The 17315-nt window shown below is 57.0% G+C and overlaps 2 protein-coding genes across 2 annotated transcripts in view; one reads left to right on the top strand and one right to left on the bottom strand.

Moving 5' to 3' along the window:
* Positions 1–8401, bottom strand: part of ANKMY1 (ankyrin repeat and MYND domain containing 1) — a 46375-nt gene extending 37974 nt beyond the window's left edge. The window contains exons 1-3 of the mRNA XM_032413180.1: positions 8244–8401; positions 2958–3144; positions 31–174 (exon numbers count right to left, since the gene is read on the bottom strand). Of these exons, the coding sequence (XP_032269071.1) occupies positions 31–174; positions 2958–3144; positions 8244–8401 (489 nt within the window). The remainder of the gene's footprint in view (positions 1–30; positions 175–2957; positions 3145–8243) is intronic.
* Positions 8402–12089: 3688 nt separating this feature from the next.
* Positions 12090–12852, top strand: DUSP28 (dual specificity phosphatase 28). Its single transcript, XM_032389582.1, has 2 exons — positions 12090–12523; positions 12670–12852. The coding sequence occupies exons 1-2, from the start codon at positions 12122–12124 to the stop codon at positions 12826–12828; spliced, it is 561 nt and encodes a 186-aa protein (XP_032245473.1). The 5' UTR covers positions 12090–12121; the 3' UTR covers positions 12829–12852.
* Positions 12853–17315: the final 4463 nt, after the last annotated feature.

Raw genomic sequence — 17315 nt, 5'->3', positions numbered from 1 at the left:
CCCCCGCACACTGGCGGCCCCGCCCCTCACCTGGAAGAGCCTGGTCTTCTGGTACATGGTGCCGTAGCCTTCTCGGTAGCTCAGGTAAAACATGCCGGTGAAGCTGGAGCCATCGGGCCACAGGTAGGTGCCCAGCCCGTGGCGGTGGTCGCGGTAAAACTGCCCGCGGTAAGACTGCGAAGAGAGCCCCGCGCCGGGCGCGCCTGAGAAGCTGCTCCTCCCCCCCCCCCCCCCCCCAGCCTTCCCGAGCCACTCTGGCCACAGGCCCCCTTCAAGCTGGGTGCATGGTGTCTGTGAGAGATGGTCACCTACGCGCCGCAGAGCAGGTGCCAGGCGGTCCGCGCCCCCGTGGCCGCGCTCGCCCTCGCCTGCCCTAGCTCAGGCAGGGGCGTCTGGACAGGTGTTGGTACAGCCATGACTGGGTTTGGGTGGGAGCCGGCTCCGCTCAGGAGCTCTGCCCGGGCTCAGCTCCATCCTGCCTGGGTTCACGGGCTGCAGGCTGGCCCGGGTAGGGGAGGGGGCACCAGCCTCAGGCTCCCCTGCGTGGCCCCAGGGGCAGGCTATGGACCCTGGTGGGGAGCACTGGTGTGGCTTTGATTTAAAACGCCTCCATACTGAGCCATGGATGCGGGCATCTGTCCGCTCTCGTCCCAAGCCCCACCGATGTTAGGGGCGGGTCTGTCCGAGCCTGCCCCTCTCCTGGGGTCTCAGGAGGAAAAAAGAATGTGATACCCATTCCGAGCACTTTCCAACAGCCAGACCGGACCCTGGTGCATGGCTGACAGCCTCTTTCCACACCAGGAGCAGGCCGGGCCCGGCAATGCTCAGAGACCACTCTGGAGGAATAGGATGCTGCCTGCTGCCTGCTGCCTGCTTAGTGTCCCTTCTCTTTCCTCTGGTAATGGAGAGGACTCCCTATGGGGTTGGCGGTGGACTGACCCCAGCCCCCAGGCACATGGTACCAAGGCTGGCCAACCTGAGGACTCCTGACCCCCAGCCCCAGCCCTGACCTGGGCTTGGCCACAGGACCCATGCCCAAGCCAGACTAGTGCCCTGCTAGGGCCTTTCCTCTTCCAGGAGCATGTGATGCAGCTCCCGTGGGCTTGCCAGATGGCGGAGGGTCAGTCTGGACCCCCCACATGGAGATGGGGAGAGAGGGGCCCAACAGGGTCATTGGAATCCCTGGATCCAGCCAAGCCTAGGGCCACATGACCCCCAGTGATGGACTTTTCAGTTCCAAGAGCCAACAAAGGCCCTTTTCAGTCTCACCTGGGTTGAATGTAGGCTCAGTTACGGTTCTGAGGAGCCCGTCCAGCGCAAGGACACTCACTGAGCAGAGAGGCACTGGGCTGGGGCTGCCCATCTTCCGCCAACACCCATCTAATTAACATGGTTTTGTGGAGCAAATCAGAGTCCACCAAACTTTAAAAAAAATGTTGACTGGCAAATTGTTTGTGTAGAACTGCAGGGGGGACATTTAACCCTCTGGTTACTTGGGTGTGTATGCATGTGGATTTCTGTCCACTCCCCGGGAGAAAGCACCGGAGGGACCCTGTCCATCGTTGGCTCCACCCCTCCCTGGCCCTCCACACAGACCAGGAGCCTCATCTCACCAGCCGGAGCTGACATGCTTGGTCCGGTCCTTTGAACACAGTTAACGTGTTTAAGGTCACTGCTCATGAGTGGCATGCCCTCTTGTCCCCTGGCCTCTCCAGTTCGTGAGCTGGATGAGCATCTGCTCAGTGGACCGGAGGTCCCTGCCAGGCAATAATGAAGCCGTGGCTCCATCACAATACCCCCACCCGACTGTGGTCTCCCTTCATGGGGAGAACCTGTGCTCTGCAGGACAGGTCACCCAAACCTCCCAAAAGCCATGAACGGGGCCGTGGGACACTACAGTGTTGGGACAAAGGAGAACCCAGCTGAGAACTAAGACAATAAACAACCCACAGGGGTCCATGCTTGATCACTGACGTCACGGTGACTTGCATTCGTCAACAGCAGCTCCACACACGCTTCAGTCCCAGCCATCCTGGCCTCTGTTCTGGTCACAGGAGGTCTGGAGGGCCCTCTGAGCGTGGGGTGCATTCCTGGCGAAGGACCGGGCCTGAACCAGGGCCCCACCAGTCCACTGCCCTTGGAGCTACTGAATCAAAGTCCCCTACAGGGACATCTTCCCACCTCACACTCGTACCCATGCTCTGAAAATCTCCCTGCTGGAAGAACAGGCAGCCACAGCTCGGGTGTCGGCCACGGTGCTGCCCAAGGCCGTGGCTGCCCCACCCTCCCCGAGGCCCCAGGGGGAGCAGCTTCGGCAGCCAGTCTGCTGGGGTCTCCCCTGGGGTCCCGGACATGGCCTACTGCGTGGGCTCTAGAGCGTGCTTTCACTTGATTGTTAAAAAGATCCTTTCCCTCTGCTTAACCTTAAATATAAAGCCATTTCACCAACATAAATACAACTTCATACAGTAATTTGTGATTTTAAAACAGTCACCCAGAATAAGAATTTATCTTAAGTAATACTTCCCAAGCTTCGACCTGGGGACACCCAGGCCAACCGCAGGCATGACCCTGGAAGTCTGTGAGAATGTTTCTCTCCAGACATTTCTCATGTGGGAAAGACATTAGCCTAACACCCTTCCTGGCCGGTGGTCTGCAAGTTCACCTCACGTCCCTCTTAGGAGAGACCAGGGCCGCCCGGGTGCTGAGGCAGTTGAGCGTCTGACTCTTGATCTCAGCTCAGGTCGTGATCTCAGAGTCATGAGATGCAACCCCATGTCAGGCTCTGCGCTAGGAATGGAGCCTGCTTAAGACTCTCTCTCTCCCTCTCCCTCTGCCCACCACCCTGCTCCCTCTCTCCCTCTCTTAAAAATAAAGAAAAAAAAAGAAAAAGAAGAGGAGAGAGCGGTGGCTGGCTGACACTGGCCAGGAGGGAAGGAGCAGTGGGAGCTGGTTACCTCGCCCGTGGGCCAAGAGAATTCACCATTGCCCAGCTTCATGTCCAGCCCGAAGTCCCCTCGGTATACACAGCCATCCTGCCACTCTTGCACGCCTTGGACCAGCTGGATGTAGGTCTCTTTCAGGTCCTGCTCCCCGGGGGGACCCTCGGACTCCTCCTCCTCCTCCAGGGCCTCTGGGATGTCCCTAGGAAGGTGAAGAGCAGGGCAGGGAGGACCCACACTGGCACAGGCCTGAGGAGTGACGGTGGAGAGAACCACACGCCATCTCAGTCCTTCCTCCCAACAACCCCCCCAGGGCAGATGCTGTTGCTACCCCCATTCTGCAGAGGGAAACTGAGGCACGGGGGTGCAGTAATGGCCCAAGTGGGCAACCTGTGTGTGTCTCACGTGGCTAAATGGCTGCCAGTGCTCTGGAGGCATGACCAGCTCTAGTACCTGGAAGCAGATGGTTGCCCCACTCCAGCTGGTTGTGGGGCAAGCCTGTGCCTTCTACCAGCCCAGAGCGCCCCTGGCAGGGGCTTCACTCAGGAGCCGGCAGCCTGGCCCACAGCTGGGCAGGAAGTGGACACTCGGCAGACATGCATGGACTAATGAAAGGTCTAAAGAAGGAGAGGGAGCTTTGGTCCCAGAGGAGCAGCAAGCTGACCAGTAAGCAGACAGAGGGAAGGCCGCGGGGATGGGTGGGTGCACAGCAAGGGGCAGAGAATGGGCATCAAGGTGAGTTTGCTTCTTTTCTGCTCTTGCTATCTAAAAGTACAAGTCCTAACTTAAAAGGGGACCTACTCCTACCCCCCATCACACACACACGGCCCCCCTCTCTGCCTCCCTCTCAAGTCGGAAGGGCACTCTGGGGACTCTGCGTCTTGGTGTCTCTGGTCTACGGACCTGTGCAACTGTCAGGTGGACGGTCTAGCGGGGCTGCTCAAAGCACAGAAACCTCCAGACTTTGGTCCCCTACACCAGCCAGCCCTCCCATGCCAGCTCTGAGCCACAGGGGCTTAACAAAGCATTGCCCAAAGAAGGGACACAAAATCTCCTGTGAACACAAGAATCTCCATTTGCCGTGTTGTGATGCATCTGTACAAAAAGCCAGGAAAAACAGACACCCACACGCAACAATGACAAAATCTGGGGGCTCAGATTTGGTTTGTTTTTTCTTTGCTTACCTGTGGCTACGGGTTGAGTTGTGTCCCTACCCTCCCCCCTAACACACACACAATCCTCTACTGGAGCCCAAATCCTAGCACCTCACCATGTGACTGTACTTGGAGACAGGATCTTCACAGAGGTGACCAAGTTAAAGTGCGGTCATTAGGGTGGGCCCGGTCCAATGTGACTACTGTCCTTCAGCCAAGGGGAAGTGTGGACACAAAGAAACACATGAAGAGAAGATGACGTGTAGACACAGGAAGAAGACAGCCATTTACAAGCCAAGGAGAGTGGCCTGGAGCAGAGTCTCCCTCACACCCTCAAAAGAGACCACCCTGCCCACACCTTGACCCTGGACTTGCAGCCTCCAGACTGATAGACAATACATTTCTCTTGTTTAGGCCACTCAGCCTGTGGTGGCCTGTCGCAGCCCTAACAAACTCATACGCCACTTCTCTTCCCACTTGGCTGCATGGCACAGATCCTACTTCCTTAATTAAACAAGTAGGAACAAATGGAAATTTTCCTTAAAAAAATGAATGGAAATGAGTTTAACATCAAGCAAGAACATCATTAACACCACCAGTCAGCTGTAGGGGTCCCTGGAAATGGTCAGCTGGCAAGGTGAGCAAGGGCTTGACCATCTGGTCCTGCCGCCAGACAGGTTCCTTCCCCCCCCCCCCCCCTTGTGACTCAAGGACATTCTTCATCGGTAAAAGAGGGGCTATGTCAGTCCGTTCAGACTATTACCAAGCCCCACAGGCTGGGGGGCTTGGACCGCACACATTTATTTCTCACAGTCTGGAGGCTGGCAGCCTGAGACCGGGGGGCCTGCAGACTCTGTTCCCAGTGAAGGCCAGCTTCCTAGTTCATAGATGGCCGAAAGAGAAAGCTTTAGCTTTTTCCTCTTCTTATAAGGGAACTAATCTTATCATGGGGCCCCACCACCTCATCTAAGTCTATTCCCCAAAAGCCCCATCTCCAGGGCTGGGTGTGCGGGTGCATGGAGGACGGATGATCCATGGGAGAGGTGTGCTGGCCAGAGGAGAGCAAGGCGGCCTGGCAACCAGGGGTCTCGGGCTGGAGCCTGGGGAAAGGCAGGGGCCAGTGGGAGTGGGAGCAGCTGCAGACCGAGGCGGAGCTTCCGGGACCTCGGCCCACCCTCCGGGAATGCACCCCATGCTCCCTCCAGAGAGCCCTCCAGACCTCCTGTGACTAGGACAGAGGCCAAGATGGCTGGGGCTGAAGCGTGTGCGGAGCTTCTGTCGACGAATGCAAGTCACCATGACATTGGGGGTGAGGGCTTTAACATGAATTCTGGGAGTGGGGAAGAGCCAGGGAGACACAGTTCAGTCCATAACAGGGACAAATACAATAGAATTACAGGCTGGGTTTCACAAGATGCCAAGGTAAGACTCTAAGGGCAGCCCCTGGCCCAAAGTAGACCTGAGATGTGTCACATTGCTCACAGATACCATACTGTGAAGAAGCTGTACCAACTTGGGAACTCCACAGTATAAAGCAGATGTTCCTCACGGCAGGGATGTCCACTATCACCACTGCTATTCAACATAGTATTGGAAGTCCTAGCCACAGCAATCAGACAACAAAAAGAAATCAAAGGCATCCAAATTGGCAAAGAAGAAGTCAAACTCTCACTCTTTGCAGATGATATGATACTTTATGTGGAAAATCCCAAAGACTCCACCCCAAAACTGCTAGAACTCATACAGGAATTCAGTAAAGTGGCAGGATATAAAATCAATGCACAGAAGTCAGTGGCATTCCTATACACCAACAACAAGACAGAAGAAAGAGAAATTAAGGAGTTGATCCCATTTACAATTGCACCCAAAACCATAAGATACCTAGGAATAAATCTAACCAAAGAGGCAAAGGATCTGTACTCAGAAAACTATAAAATACTCATGAAAGAAATTGAGGAAGACACAAAGAAATGGAAAAACGTTCCATGCTCATGGATTGGAAGAACAAATATTGTGAAGATGTCAATGCTACCTAGAGCAATCTACACATTCAATGCAATCCCCATCAAAATACCATCTACTTTTTTTAAAGAAATGGAACAAATAATCCTAAAATTTGTATGGAACCAGAAAAGACCCTGCATAGCCAGAGGAATGTTGAAAAAGAAAAGCAAAGCTGGCGGCATCACAATTCCGGACTTCCAGCTCTACTACAAAGCTGTCATCATCAAGACAGTATGGTACTGGCACAAAAACAGACACAGAGATCAATGGAACAGAATAGAGAGCCCAGAAATGGACCCTCAACTCTATGGTCAACTAATCTTTGACAAAGCAGGAAAGAATGTCCAATGGAAAAAAGACAGTCTCTTCAACAAATGGTGTTGGGAAAATTGGATAGCCACATGCAGAAGAATGAAACTGGACCATTTCCTTACACCACACACAAAAATAGACTCCAAATGGTTGAAAGTCCTCAATGTGAGACAGGAGTCCATCCAAATCCTAAAGGAGAACACAGGCAGCAACCTCTTCGACCTCAGCCGCAGCAACTTCTTCCTAGAAACATCGCCAAAGGCAAGGGAAGCAAGGGCAAAAATGAACTATTGGGACTTCATCAAGATAAAAAGCTTTTGCAAAGCAAAGGAAACAGTCAACAAAACCAAAAGACAACTGACAGAATGGGAGAAGATATTTGCAAATGACATATCAGATAAAGGGCTAGTGTCCAAAATCTATAAAGAACTCATCAAACTCAACACCAAAAGAACAAAGAATCCAATCAAGAAATGGGCAGAAGACATGAACAGACATTTTTCCAAAGATGACATCCAAACGGCCAACAGACACATGAAAAAGTGTTCAAAATCGCTCGGCATCAGGGAAATCCAAATCAAAACCTCAATGAGATACCACCTCACACCAGTCAAAATGGCTAAAATTAACAAGTCAGGAAACGACAGATGTTGGCGGGGATGCGGAGAAAGGGGAACCCTCCTACACTGTTGGTGGGAATGCAAGCTGGTGCAGCCACTCTGGAAAACAGTATGGAGGTTCCTCAAAAAGTTGAAAATAGAGCTACCATATGATCCAGCAATTGCACTCCTGGGTATTTACCCCAAAGATACAAAAGTAGGGACCCGAAAGGGTACGTGCACCCCGATGTTTATAGCAGCAATGTCCACAATAGCCAAACTGTGGAAAGAGCCAAGATGTCCATCGACAGATGAATGGATAAAGAAGATGTGGTATATATATACAATGGAATATTATGCAGCCATCAAAAGGAATGAGATCTTGCCATTTGCAACGACGTGGATGGAACTGGAGGGTATTATGCTGAGCGAAATAAGTCAAACAGAGAAAGACGTGTATCATATGACCTCACTGATATGAGGAATTCTTAATCTCAGGAAACAAACTGAGGGTTGCTGGAGTGGGGGGTGGGGTGGGAGGGATGGGGTGACTGGGTGATGGATACTGGGGAGGGTATGTGCTCTGGTAAGCGCTGTGAATTGTGCAAGACTGTTGATTCTCGGATCTGAACCTCTGAAACAAATAATGCAATATATGTTACGAAAGAAAAAAAGAAGAATGTAACAGGAGGGGAAGAATGAAGGGGGGGAAATCGGAGGGGGAGAAGAACCATGAGAGACGATGGACTCTGAAAAATAAACTGAGGGTTCTAGAGGGGAGGGGGGTGGGAGGATGGATTAGCCTGGTGATGGGTATTGAGGAGGGCACGTTCTGCATGGAGCACTGGGTGTTATGCACAAACAATGAATCATGGAACACTATATCTAAAACTAATGATGTAATGTATAGGGATTAACATAACAATAAAAAAATTAAAAAAAAAATAAAGCAGATGTTCCTAAGGCCACGAGAAGGTGACACAGAAAGGCAGAGTGGGTGAGCCAGAAGGAGTGTGCAGAGATCAGGCAGGGGCCTCGTAACCCAGGGTTGTAATTTTCCTCAGTGGTGGCTGATACAACGTTGAGGTTTTCCTGTCTCTCCAGAGACAAGTTTTAAAGGGCAAAATAAGTTTTAGCAGTTTTTTAACATCTGCCCCAATGCTGGATCCCAGCTAAGTGGTCCCCAGGGTCAGGCTGGGACCCCCTGTGGGAGCCCCCACCCCACCCCTCACCTTGTGGTAAAGAGCATATCCATTGTGCTGGAGCTCTCCAGGGTCCCCAGGTCCTCGGTGGGGGCAGCAAGCTCACCGCCCCTCCCCACCAGCTGATTATCATAGATGTCAACATCTGGGATTTCATAATAGAAGGCTGAGGAATAACTATTTTCCATGCCTCTCGTCCTTGAACCTGGAAGCAAAGCCAGGGACCCACATTAGCCCTCAGAGCTCCTGGCGGGCGCCAGGGACAGGCCCGCAGCCCCCCATCCGCGTCAGAGAAACGAAGCCCCATCCCCCCAACCTGGTCGACGCCCCTATCCTATTGGAAACTTCCGGAGAAACCTTGCCAGCACCCCGAGGATGTCCCCGTCCCTCCAGTGGGGCGGGAACCCCATTAAGGGCGGTTGGAGCCACCCTCGCACGACCTCTTAGGGCCCTGTGTTGGGGTCAGTATTACGGCTGCTAATGGCCCCAGAGGGGCCACAAACAGTAGGCGCCCCTCCCCCACGGGCCTCTGAAGCCAGCCCGCGAGGGGTGGACGGGCAAGTGCGGGGACACGGTCCTCACCCGACCTCACACTCACAGCCTCTGAAGTCCGCCAGGCCCCAAGTTTCCTGCCTGTCCCGGCCCCGGGAAGACAGAGGGCCATGGCCAGGGCCGTCGAGTCCCCGGCACAGGCCTCCCCCGCCGCCCCCGCAGAGCTCCGGGACACGCCCCTTCCCGGCTCCCCGCGCTCCCGCCGGGATCCCAACCGCACCCCTGCCGCGGGGCCGCACCGAGGCTCGGAGAACTGGCACCCACCGCTCCTGGTCCGCCCAGGGCAGCGGCCAACACGGAGCAGCCCAGAGCCGCGCCCCGAGCCGAGAGCGTCGGGTTTCCCTGGAGACCCACCCGCCGCCCACGTGCCCGCTGCGGCTCTCGGCCTCCGCCAATCCCCGCGCCCGGCCCCGCCCACGGGCGTCCTCGGCCGGACGCGGGGCGCCCCTCCGTGACCTCACTGGGCCCCGGGCGCGCGCGCCCCCGCCGAGCCCCCCACGCCTCTGCGCGCGCCGGCCTTCCGTCTGAGCCCCGCCAGAGAGAGGCGCGGGGACCCGGCCGGCCCGTCTCCACCGCGGACACCTACGTCCACGTCCAGCAGAGGACGGGGAGCCAGCTCTGGGCCAAGGGCTCCTCGGGGGGGAGCGCTAAATGCTCCAGCGGCCCCGCGAAGAGCGCACGGGGACTGTGCCCATGAGACACCGGAGGAAACCGAGGCACAGTGAGGTTAACTTGTCCACCGCCACGTGCCAACACGCCGTAAAGCCAACATCTGAAGAGCTCTGCCGGACTCCAAAGCCGGTTTTTGTCGGTTCCGTACGAGTTTGTGGCAGGCACGGAGCGGAAGCTTCTGGTCCGGTGCGGGGACAAGGCGACCTATGGGTTCCAGATCACGGAGACAAGAAGGATTAGCTCTGTGGACCGAGGCGTCACTGGAGAGGACTGCGGAGAGGGAGTCCTGAATAGGGCTTCAGAGGATGCGCAGGAGCTCTCCAAACAGAGGAAGGAGCGAGGTGCAGCGAACTGGACTAGGATGCGCAGAGGCACAGCGGTGGGAAACGGCTCAAGGGCTTTCTGCAACTGAAGCCATTGGAGCCTCTGAGAGGTGGGGCTCTCTGCAGGCGCAGGGTCCGGGGTCCTCAGCCCAGGCTGCCCTTTAGAACATGGGGAAAGGGATACGCGAAGCCCGTGCCCAGTCCCTTCCCCAGTGGCTAGATTCTGGCTAGGGTTCTGGGGTGCTTCCTCCAGCCCTCTATCTCCCAATTCACCTCTCTTCTCCCTTCATACCTACCTTGGTTCCTGGATCCCCTCTCTCTTTACCTCTTATCCTTCCCCCTCAGGTCCCATCTCTGCCCTGCTCCCTCCCATTGCAGCTTGGGAATTTTAAGCACAAACTAAACTGTCTTTAAAATTCCTTTGGGGGGCGCCTGGGTGGCTCAGTGGGTTAAGTGTCTGACTCTTGATTTCTGCTCAGGTCATGATCTCAGGATGGTGGAATCGTGCCCCCCACATGGGGCTCTGCTCAGTGCAGAGTCTGCTTCTCCCTCTGCTCCTCCCCCCACTCCCGCTCTGTCTCTAAAATAAATAAATAAAATCTTTAAAAATAAAATAAAATTCCTTTGCTATGAAAAGAGAAAGAGGGACGCCTGGGTGGCTCAGTCAGTTAAACGTCTGCCTTCGGCTCAGGTCATGATCCCAGGGTCCTGGGATGGAGCCCTGCATCAGGCTCACTGCTCAGGGGGGAGCCTGCTTCTCCCTCTCCCATTCCCCCTGCTTGTGTTCCCTCTCTCGCTGTCTCTCTCTCTGTCAAATAAAATCTTAGAGAGAGAGAGAAATGGTCAACTTCAAAATATCCTACAAACTTGGTAAACCATACCATCTGTTGCAGGTTGAATGGCATCCCCCCAAAACATTAAGTTTAAATCCTAAGCCTTGATACCTGTGAATGACCTTATATGGAAATAGGGTCTTTGCAACTAATCAAGTCAAGAAGTCATACTGGATTAGGATGTGCCTTAAACTAAATGACTAGTGTCCTGATAAGAAGAGGGAGATTTGGAGACCCCAAACACACAGGGAAAAATAAACTTCTGTTGTTTTAAGCTACCGAGTTTGTGATGTTTTGTTACAGATGAATCAGAAAAAAACATTTACTATTATTAGAATAAAACAAAGTGCAATATCATTGTATACAGGGTTGCAAGACAGCTACTTTTCACTGAAACGGATCCTGGAAAGACGTCCCTGAATGACACTGGCCATCAGAAAAACCTGAATAAGTCTTATGTGGCAACTATGTGGACATTAAATGATTTGGGTTTTTTTAAGAATTTATTTGCGAGAGCACACGCACAAGCGGGGGGGGGGGGGGGAGTGGCAGAGGGAGAGGGAGAAGCAGACTCTCCGCTGAGCAGGGAGCTCAACTCGGTGCTTGATTCCAGGACCTGCAGGACCTGGAGATCATGACCTGAGCTGAAGGCAGACACAACCCACTGAGCCACCCAGGAGCCCCTAAACGATGTTAACTTTTTAAAAGTTAGAGTGATGAACCAAAAATTAAGAAAAATAAAAATACTGGTATATGAAGAAATGAAAATTTAACAGCAAATAGTTTTATTTCATATGAACTGTGTTTTACAATAAAAGGGAAAATAAAATGCAGAAATTACAAAGGGCAATTTATTAGGAAGCGGATAAAAGGGAACAAACATAAAGCTGCACTAAAAGGCACCTCAGCCGGCAATACAATTATTAGTTCCTAAGAGGAAGCGAAGCCAGGCAGCCTACCAACAAAACGATATAGAGGATACTGGAGGGGACCCCCTGTCCTCCGCATGGCAGCTGGAGAAGCCCACCTCCCCGAGCCCAGCTGGGGCCCTGCTACCCGCCCCCTCCACGGCCAGACCGGCTCCGGGACGGGTGCCCGCGTCGGTGAGCCACCCCCCACCCCGGGCGCAGGGACAGGCACTGCAGCACTAGAAGCCCAGCCTCGCAGGTCTGCCCCGGCCGCGCTCTGTCCAGCCCAGGATGCCCGGGAGAGAACACCGCCCTCCCGCGCAGGATCGCGGCTCCCGGTCCTCCACGTTCCCCAGGGACCGCCCATTCATCCCAACGTCCCGGCCCCGCCCGCCCCGCTGCGGCCAATCCCACTCGCCCGCCGGTCCACGAGCCCAGCCAATGGCCGCAATCCCCATCCGCAGCCAATCAGAGGATGAGCCCTGCTCTGCCCCGCCAATGCGGACGCAGCCAGAGCCCCGCGGGTGGGACCCTCGGAGGCCTTTAGGACCCCGGGGGTGCCCGGCGGGCCGCCCGGCCGCCCAAACTAGTCCCGCGGACCGGGCGTCCCGGCGCGGGTCATGGACCCGGGACAAGCCAGCCGCCGCGAGGTCCCCGGGGTCGCCTCGCCCGCGCCGCCGCCGTTCGTGCGCGTCGCCCCCTCGCTGTTCCTCGGGACTGCGCGCGCCGCGGCCGCGCCTGAGCTGCTGGCGCGCGCGGGAGTCACCCTGTGCGTCAACGTCTCGCGCCAGCAGCCCGGCCCGTGCACGCCCGGCGTGGCCGAGCTGCGCGTGCCCGTGTTCGACGACCCGGCCGAGGACCTGCTGGCGCACCTGGAGCCCACCTGCGCCGCCATGGAGGCTGCGGTGCGCGCCGGCGGCGCCTGCCTGGTCTACTGCAAGAACGGCCGCAGCCGCTCGGCCGCCGTCTGCACCGCCTACCTCCTGCGGCACCGCGGCCTCAGCCTGGCGCGGGCCTTCCAGGTGGGGCGGGCCTCCCAGGTGGGGCGGGCCTCCCAGGTGGGGCGGGCCTCCCAGGTGGGCGGGCCTCCCAGGTGGGCGGGCCTCCCGGCGTTAGGGGCGCGGAGCACCTTGAGGCGCTGCGGTCAGCCTCTGCTTTTCGTCCGCAGGCCGTGAAGAGCGCGCGCCCGGTGGCCGAGCCCAACCCGGGGTTCTGGTCTCAGCTGCAGAAGTACGAGGAGGCCCTGCAGTCCCTGCCGCGCCTGTCCGGGGAGCCCTCGGGACCGTGCTCCGGAACTAGAGGAGATGAGCTCCAGAATGAGCCCTAGTCCTGCAGCCCTTGGAGAGCACCCAGCCCCCAATGCGGGGTGCGTGGAGTTGGAGGTAGTTGAAGCGCTGACTGGAGGGGGTCTTTCTCCTCCTTCCTTACTGTCGCACACAGTTTTCATTTTCCGATTCTTCCTGAAAGGCTGCGCGTTTCTGTCCCGTTTGACAGTTAGGCGGGAGTGTGTCCACTGAAGAGGGGACTGGAAGCGTTCCTTCCTTGGTCAGCAGCTTTACCAGACAGGGCTGGGTCAGGGAAATCCAAACCACGTGAGGAGTTTTAGGCAGAAAGGTCTTTAATACAGAGGGCAAGGCCAGGGAGCCCGGATCAGGAGATGGGAGGGTATGGGAGTCATGGAGACCCCCCCGACCGCAGTCGTGGCCGCCTGCCACTCTCATGTGGCTGCTGCTGGAGGACACCAGACTGCCGGCAAAGCCTCGCGCCTGCCACTGTTGGAGCCCACGGGGCTTTTCCCAGACGCCACACTGGTCCCCTCTCAGGATCTGGCGCAGGATCCAGACCTGTAAGTGCTGCAGCACAGGCCGGGCTGTGAGGCTGCCTGACCACAGCCTGGCGCCTGCGCCCACCTCCGACCTTACCGACCTCCCAGTTTCCACAGCAGCACTGAGCCCCCGCCTCACATCCCACAGCCACCCTCGTGTGGAAGATGCACTCACCACCTGTGCGGCTGAGCGTGTCGACTCCTCTTGTGGTTCAGGCACACCTCACCTGGATCCTGTGGTCTAAAGACTATACCAGAAAATTAATCACCATCAACACCTCTGAAATAAGATAGCAGGAGGGAAAAAGGGGGGGAAACTGGGTTACAATATAAATTACAGATAATACAGCGCCCGGTTAATATATGCTGCTATATACATATCAAGGTAATTAATAAAATATCATAATTAGTGTTTAATATTTCCACTCCCCACTACTCATTTCATGCTCTTCTCCTCAGCCAGCACCTCGCTGGTCCTGGTCTTTTCCTGGTGAGGTGATTTGAGCCTCCATTCTGAAGGGCCCTGAGTGGCCCTGTCTGCATGGGGGCTGTGGCCTCCCTCACCTCGTCCTCAGTGGGGAGTACTGAGGGCATCAGGAGAATGTCCGAAGCTCAGCATACTCCTCCTGGCCCCACTGAGCGGCAGCAAAGCCCAGCTGCTCCTTCAAAGTCAGGACCAGGCACTCCACCCAGCCCAGCAGCCCCGGATTTGCCTGTTGCCTCTGTGGCCTGAGGAGCCCAGAATGGTCAGGTGGTGTCTCAGCCTGCCATCCAGGGGGACACCTGTGTCCCTGGTAGAAGCATCATACCTGGGAACAAATCCTCTGACCCAGCAGAGCCCAAAGTTGTGGGGATGGGAAACTCACACTTTGTGAGGCACTGGGATGGCCATGAAAGGGGCCCTCTCCCCGCCCCCCCGTTACACCTACACCTGGGTTCTGACTGTGACAGGAGTGACACCCTTTGTTGGTCTCTGGCTGCAAGCATATACCACACCTTGGAGGTGGGCACCCAGCCCCTGGCAATATCACCAGTCAGCAGCTCCCGCCCCCACGTGCTGCAGCCTGTCATGACCTGCCTGTAGCTCACTGCGGCCGAGCCACCACCTACCACCTTTGTGCAGGGCTTGTGGGCTGCCTCACTCTCTCCAAGCCGCTCAGAGCTCATGTCGCCTTGCCATCACCCCCTTCCATACAGGGGCTACTGCCACCGTGTCCACTCGGTAGGCGAGGCTACAGTGACTTGGAGGTGAGCCGAGCAGTCTACCAGGACCTGAGTCCAAGTTTTTACCCAGCATGCTCACGGCACCTTTCATGGGCCCCCCCCCCCCCCCCGCAGCCGCCAGCCCGTCTGGCTGACCTGGCTCTGGATAACGAAGGTGCAAGGCCACAGAGCTGAGCCAGGTTGAAAGACATCTGTGGGCCACATCAGTGTTTTACCCACCAGTTCCGTTTGAGAAGCTCTTACTAGAGGCCCCGTTCTCCCGAGGACCTCTGGCTGCCTCCACGTGCACCTCCCAGCAGGGGAGGCAGGGACCCGTCCCCTCCCTGGCACAGTGCACCTGAATGGTGGTGCCAGTCCATGAGCATTAGGGGAAGGCTGGGTGTAGGCAGTATTGACTGCTCCAGCCCACCCAAGCCAGCTAGGATTTGATCACCAGAAGACTGGAGTATGGCAATTCCTGTGGGAGAAACCCCAGCCTCTGAGAGCCCCAATTCCACGTTCCTCTCCCTGGGCCAGGTCACGTGGGGAGAGGGGAGAAGTGCATTGCAGCTGCTCCCAGCCCCGCTCCCCTGGATAGCGGCTTTCCAGCTTTCCGGAGGGCTGGAGTGTAATGCAGCCCCCTGCTGCAGGGTAAGGGAGGGCAGCCAGACTGGCTACAGGGAAGGGCCTTGGCGCTGTGTTGAAGGCACGGTCCCCTGCAGGACAGAGACAGGGTGGAAACTGAGGACAACCACAGCCCTCCACCTGTGAGCCTCACAGTTCACAAGGTGCCTTAGTGGGCCGGCTTTAGTCCTGCAAAACAGATGTGTTTGCTCTAAAACTGGCTTATGTTGGTTCCTTACATAAATGTGGGGTAGCAGGCACCCCCACCCTGCGTGGAGAGGGGGTAACAGCTGTGGACCAGCAAGGCTGCCCCACTCCACCCGTCCTATGTGCAGAATTGGCCTTGGGGAGATGCACAGGGCCCTCCAGCAGAGAAGGGATGAGATGAAACCCCTGCTTCCCCAACTCCAGGGGACCAGGAAGACAAGAAGCCCTTGATGGCTTCTGAGGGCACAGGTGGTTGGTCATGAGGGGATGAGGGCAGGCTAGTGTGGGTACCCATGTGCAGTCCTGATGTTCCTCTAGCCCGAACCAACTGGCCTCGGGGAAAGGGCTCAGAGAAGCTCCTAAGATTGCAAATACAATCTAAAACCCTCTGCCCTTGGCACCTCAAGAACCCCACCACGTGGGCAGGCACTGGGCCACGTGAACTCAGAGAGGACCAATTAGACCCCAGCTCTCTCTTCTTTTGAGTCTTAGACGTAGAACTGACCTCCTCCTCCAGGTGACTGCAGGAGCCCTGGGATTCCTGGGGGGTTTGGGGTTGTGTTACCCCAGCTAAGAGGACCCAAGGGAAAATTAAAGCAATGCTTCAGTGCACGTGCTCCACATGGGTGGACCTGGTCCTCCCTCCCAGCCAACCATTCCTCCCACCCCTCCCCTGCTCCCAGGGAGGAAGGCGGGCGCCATCACATGGGTTACAGACAGGGACAGAGTCCAGAGGATTAAAGGCTACTTGGGGATGATGCCTGGCTGGGTGCAGCGTCTGTCCCACACAACGATGGAGCAGAGGAGAGCGGTGTGTGAGGCTCCTGGATGCCCTTCCAGGCCCCAGAGCCCCTTCTCCCCAAAACTGTGAATTCTTACATCATGGTAACAGCACCATCTTGGTGGCCCCTCTCATTCCATGGCTTCTGGTCGATCTTGAAGCCTCCCTGGTGTGCAGCCCTCTCCTCTGGGCCCAGGCCTCTGGACAGGACCCTGCAAGGCGGGATGGGGAGCAGGCCAGATCCCTGCTACGGCCCCAGCACTCACCAGCTCAACAGTGGGGCCTCCAGGGCCCAGCCAGCCCTTAAGACAGCACTTTCTGCGATGATGGAATATCCACTGGGACCAACAGTTGCCACTAGCCACACAGTACCCCCCACACACGTGGAGACCTTGAAATACAGCTATGCCAGGGAGGAACCAAACTCATAACTGTATTTCATTTAAATCTAAATAGCCACACACGGCTAGTACTACCTTATCAGACGGCACAGCCCTAAGGCCCCCGAACTCCACATGGCCCACAACACAGACCACTGGTCTCATGGGGGCGGCGGTGAGGGAGGCGTGTATACACTTCCTGGCTTTGCAGGAGCAGAGACTGCACTAGGCAGCCGTTGCCCCAGGAACCCGGCCCACAGCAACCCTCAGGAGCCGGGTCAGAAGAGCACAGGGCTTGGGAAGCCGCTCGGCCACCCGGTGCCTCCAGGCCCCTGCGCGCCCTGGTCCTCCAGTGCACAACAGCCCCGGCACCCGCGCCCAGGAGCCCCAACCCCAGCCCGGCTTGCTGTCCGGCCCGCGCACTTTGCCCCCAGTCCCCCCGCATACGGCTCCCTCGGCTCCCAGCCCGGCCTAACCCTACCTCACATTGCCCCCGGACCCGCACACGGCGTCCCCCGCCCCCCGGCCCGGCCCCCAGTAGAGCGCCCCGGACCTCGGGTCCCCCGCGCACGGCCACCCCGCCCGCCCCCAGCCCAGTCCCGTGCGCACTGCGTCCCCGGCTCCCCGGCCCGGCCCCGCGCACAGCGCCCCCGGCGGCGGCCGAGCGGAGCCCGAGCGGGGCGGTGCACGGCACGGGGCCGGGCCGGGCGGCTCCCGGCGCGACTTCCTGTTGTGCCCGCGCCCCGCCGCCGCCACCGCCGCCGCCCGGCGCCCCTTGCCCGCTCCCCGCGGCC

Source organism: Phoca vitulina, unplaced genomic scaffold (genome assembly GCF_004348235.1).
Source record: "Phoca vitulina isolate PV1807 unplaced genomic scaffold, GSC_HSeal_1.0 scaffold1, whole genome shotgun sequence".
Taxonomy (NCBI): domain Eukaryota; kingdom Metazoa; phylum Chordata; class Mammalia; order Carnivora; family Phocidae; genus Phoca; species Phoca vitulina.
The sequence above is the reverse complement of the archived record's forward strand: the minus strand, read 5'-3'. Positions and strand labels throughout refer to the sequence as shown.